This window comes from Chlamydotis macqueenii, chromosome 1, assembly GCF_036417535.1.
Source record: "Chlamydotis macqueenii isolate bChlMac1 chromosome 1, bChlMac1.mat, whole genome shotgun sequence".
Classification (NCBI taxonomy): domain Eukaryota; kingdom Metazoa; phylum Chordata; class Aves; order Otidiformes; family Otididae; genus Chlamydotis; species Chlamydotis macqueenii.
Window position 1 is genome coordinate 193,753,862 of NC_141556.1, and position 4,413 is coordinate 193,758,274.

At 54.9% G+C, this 4,413-nt stretch overlaps 1 protein-coding gene across 2 annotated transcripts; it reads right to left on the minus strand.

Annotated features, from left to right (window-relative positions):
• Window positions 1-328: 328 nt before the first annotated feature.
• On the minus strand, window positions 329-4,413 carry RASL11A (RAS like family 11 member A). 2 transcript variants are annotated; one of them, XM_086742231.1, is made up of 4 exons: window positions 4,293-4,413; window positions 1,567-1,623; window positions 1,411-1,490; window positions 329-1,229 (listed from the first exon to the last, which is right to left on the minus strand). In XM_086742231.1, exons 2-4 carry the CDS (start codon window positions 1,619-1,621, stop codon window positions 777-779), a joined length of 588 nt encoding a protein of 195 aa, XP_086598357.1. In that variant the 5' UTR covers window positions 1,622-1,623; window positions 4,293-4,413; the 3' UTR covers window positions 329-776. The 2 variants fall into 2 exon arrangements, with proteins under 2 accessions (XP_086598357.1, XP_086598349.1); XM_086742223.1 differs by lacking the exon at window positions 4,293-4,413 and adding an exon at window positions 1,703-1,855.

The following is a 4,413-nucleotide window of genomic DNA, read 5'->3' on the forward strand; positions in this document are numbered from 1 at the left end:
TGCCCTGGGGAAGATAAAGATGTGATTCCTTTTAAATGTAGCTATTTTCTGTTACGGGAACCTACGCACCAGCCCTTCCTATCACACATCTCCAGAGAGAGCAACAACCATCCCACACACTCCTTTACTGTGGATTGCTCAGCACTTTGTCCCACGGTAATCTGTAGGAAAAACTCAACCCTCCTGTTAAGAAAAAACAAAACTGGAAATTGGAACACATTCCTAACAGCTTATCATCATTCAGGCGATTGCAGGTGCAAGCAAAACAGCAGTCGCTGAGGGAGAACAGAGATCCTATTATAATCAGAATGCTCACAGACAGTTTTATATTTTCATGTTTAATAAAGCTTTTTTTTTTTCCTCTCGCCGTATAAAGCTTTCCATCAAAGGCTTTCCAAGCATTTCATAAAGGCAGGTGAGTGTTACATCATCATCATTCCCATTTTACAAACAGGAAACTGAGGCCCAAAACCAGTCATTTGAGCAGAGTAAAACAGCAAATCCCAGCCCAAGACAGAAATGGAATCAAAATCTCCTGGCAAAAATCCCCTTCTCCAACTACCTCTACTTAGTTGCTATGCAGCATCTTTTATTTTTGCGTGTGTAAAAATAACCCAACCAGTCAAACAAGAATGAATGGCAAGGAAATTGCAAGCTTCGACATACTTACTTCCATACTGCTGGCATTAGTACAAAAATAAAGATTTTTATTAACTAGTTTACAAAAAATAAAGCCTATTGAGTCACGCAGGATCTCATGGTGGGCGGGGTGGTGGTTATTTGACTTTGGAAGATAAAGCCTGTTTGAAGCGTCTCTTTAGGTCTTGCATGTTGGGAGATTTGGGTCGAGGGATGATGGACGTCCGCCTCCTGTCCGTGCCACCGGCGTGCTGTAGTTTGCTGACCTCCTTGCAAAGATACTGGAAAACGTCACAGACGCCTTGGGAGTCATCACTCGTGGAGATTTCCAAGAACAGGCTGCCCAGTTCGTTTGCCAGCTGCAGTCCCTCTTTCGCCTGCACTTGCCTGGCGTGGAGGAGGTCTGCTTTGTTCCCCACAATAATGATGGGAGTCCTGGCATCCGGGTGGACCTTGCGGATGTGCTGGTACAGCGGTCGGACCGACTGGTAGCTATCATAGTCTGTGATGGAGTAAACCAGGAGGAAGCCCTCTGCCCAGGTCGTGCATCGAGACAGAGACTCCAGCACCTGCACACAGTCCTCCTGCACCTGCGGAACGACAGACGGCAAAACTTTGGCACTGGGGTCGCAAAAGCATAAACCCTGCTCTGTTAAAGAGGTCCAAAGGCAAGTCTTAGGACACAAAGCCTGGCCTTGTGCGAAACCGGAGCTCAAAAGCTGAGGCTCCGGGTGGCAGGGGAGAATCGAGCGGTGCGAAGCATCTCGGTACCTGGATGCACCCCGGCGTGTCCTGGATCTGCACGGCCACATGGTCCCCCTCCAGCCGGACCCGCCTGCAGTAGAGGTTGCCTGGGGAGCGGAGACTCGTCAGGTACCGGCCGCGGGGGTACCCCGCCGGCCCCCCGCCCCAGCCCCGCAGCCTCACCTGTGTTGGGTTCGTAATCCCCGATGAACCGCTTCGTCAGGAACCGCACGATCATGGCTGAAAGACAGAGCGGCCGAGTCATGCGGGATGGACGGGACGGACGGACAGGATCGGACTCCCCCCACCCCGCACTCACCGCTCTTGCCGACGCCGCGGGCGCCCAGCACGGCCAGGCGGACCTGGGCAGCGGGCGGCCCCGGAGGGCACTCGGCGATGGGCGCCAGCAGGAAGGGCTGGGACATGCCCGGCAGGCGCATGGGAGGGGCGGCCCGGCGGCCGGACGGCACGGCACGGCACGGCACGGCACGGCACGGCACGGCACGGCACGGCACGGCACGGCACGGCACGGCACGGCGCTCCCAGCACGGGCAGCGGTCGCCGGCGCCTTTTAAAGGCTCCGCCGGCAGCACCGTGGGCGAGGCCTTCCCGCAGTGTGCGCACAGCGCGGGGCGCCCATTGGCTGCGCCACCCCCGCCTGTACCGCCCCTTCCCCCCTTGTACCGCCCCCATCCCGGCCGTGCCGGTCAGCGGTACCCCCGCGGCCGGTCCGGATCCGGGCTGTGCCTGCCCTGGTTGTACCCTCGCCCCTTCCTCCCCGTCCCCAGGGTGTGGGGTGCTGATGCCGGGGAGTTGAGGGGGGCGGGCTGCCTGACCGCACTCCACACCGGCCCCAACCGCTGCATCAGGCTCCTGCTTTCCGCCCCCTCCCCGCAGCGAGGGACTGGAAGAAGGAAATTATTTCTCCTTCCATCTCAGGCTGTTTTGCTTCCCACACCTGGATGCACCCCTCCACAGCTGGTGCTGAAATCCTGGTTCGTGGACCAAGCAAGAGCCAGTCCCAAAACCAAACCAGTCCACAAGGCCTCGAGACCCTCAGGTTTCTAAAGAGTGGAGGAAAGCTCCAGAGAAGAGAGTCACTCCATCCACCCCAGGCTGCCATTAAATGAACCTCAAACCCGCAAAGAGCTGTGTGCGTGCTTCAGTCTCTGCAAACCGTTGCCCTGGCTCCCAGAAAATCGCTTCCACAGCGCGCTGCTTTGCAAGCCTGTGTGTGTTTCCAAAAGAAACAATCCACTCAGAGGCTGCTTTATTTTTATCATGCTCAGGGCTGTAACACAGGCCAGTAGGATACAAGGTGGAGGAAGTCAGCAGGTCAGTACTTGAAAGGAGCAGGATGGGCCTGGGGTCTCACAGCCAGGCACCACGGAGGGACAGAGACACCGCCGGTGGCCCCTGGACACCAGCATGCAGGCAGCCGAGCTGAACCTCAGTGCTGCTGTGCACTGGTGCTGCTCTCAGTCGCCTTCCCCCTCCGCTTTGGTACAGCTCTCGGAAGACACATGCAATGACAACAGCTCATGTTTTCCCTCGCTTTCCTCTCGTCCTCCCTCCTATTTTCTCCCTCCTTCCACACAAGAGTCCAGGTACTCTGTCTGGTGCATGCTTCCTTGGACATCCTCAGCCCCCATCCCACCAGTGACAAGAAAACTCAGAACAAGGGCACCAGAGTAACACTGCCAGCTCTGCTCTACCAGAGCTAAGGTGATGCTGAGGAAAGTCAGTCCTGGGCACCGTGGGGACGAGGATGGGGAGGATCTGCTCCCCTGCTTCCCTTAGGCACAGAATTCACACAGGGAGCAGGGGCACAGCTCAGGCTCTGCACCCCGCAGCGGCCAGAGTACAGGTTATCCCCCCAGAGCAATGTTTAAGAATTCTCCCCTGGCACCACAGAAATGTTCTACCTGATGACAATTCTGCAATGCTCTTTGCTGAAGGGTTACACGGTCTTCACAGCAGTTCAGACCACACTAATTAACATCGATTAAAGTAGTGCCCGCAGAAAAGCATGGTGGAAGTGCTGTTGCTTCTCTGTGCTACTCTAGTGCCTGTGAACCCCTATGGTATCATCAAGGCCACTTTTAACTTCAAAAACTGACCGCCTCTAAAATTTCTACTTCACTTCCCATCATGCCAGTGAGCTCTTTTCCTTTTGTAAACAAGATTTCTCTTGTATCACCAAAAGCTTTTGGTTTCCACAGGTTCATGCTATTGTAATCTTCTCCCATTGTCATGCACCACCACTCATCTTTGGCCTTGCACACAGCGCTAACACAGGCTATTTTTACACATTTCTTTACAAAAGAGCTATCAGAGTACATTCAGCATGCCCTTGAAATGAGTTTGCTCCAGGCAGACGATTGCTAGGCGCTGAGCTGTGAAAGCAGTAGTATTAAACAACCACCATCCCCAAAACTTGAGAAACAGAAGGAGCCCCTGGGTAGCTGTACAGAGCTCGTGCAGCCTTGCACCCCCAAAGGGCAAAAGGTGGTGGTCATGAGCAGAGATGACAGCATGTAAACCCTGGTAGAAAACGCCGCAAAGGAACTAATTTCCAGGGAGCAATGGGCTGTCTCTCCATCAACAGCTACTCTGGTGCAACAGGAGCAGCTCAGCAGGTTGAAGCAGTCAGGGCTCAGATTAGCTGGCCCCGTTTGGAGGGCCAAATGATCCCTGGGATGTACAGGGCCTCAAAGCTGTTCCAAGGAGCCTTTTCCTTTCTCAGCTGGAGGTCCCACTTGGAAGCGCCAGGCTGTACTTTCACCCATCCCATGCAGATGGCCCATGCCACCATCCCTATGGTCTATCCCGATCCCCTTTCACACAGCAACATCATGCAGTCCCACTCACATAGGGTCCCAGGGACATCACAGTGCTGCCTGGCTCACCTTGTTATTCCAAGCTCTGGTAACGTTCAACAGCAGGTACTTTTGGGGGAGGGAGTAGGCAGCTTACTCCTGTGGCTGCAGCAGGGAGGATATCCTGAGAGCCTCTGGAGCTCCATTCTTC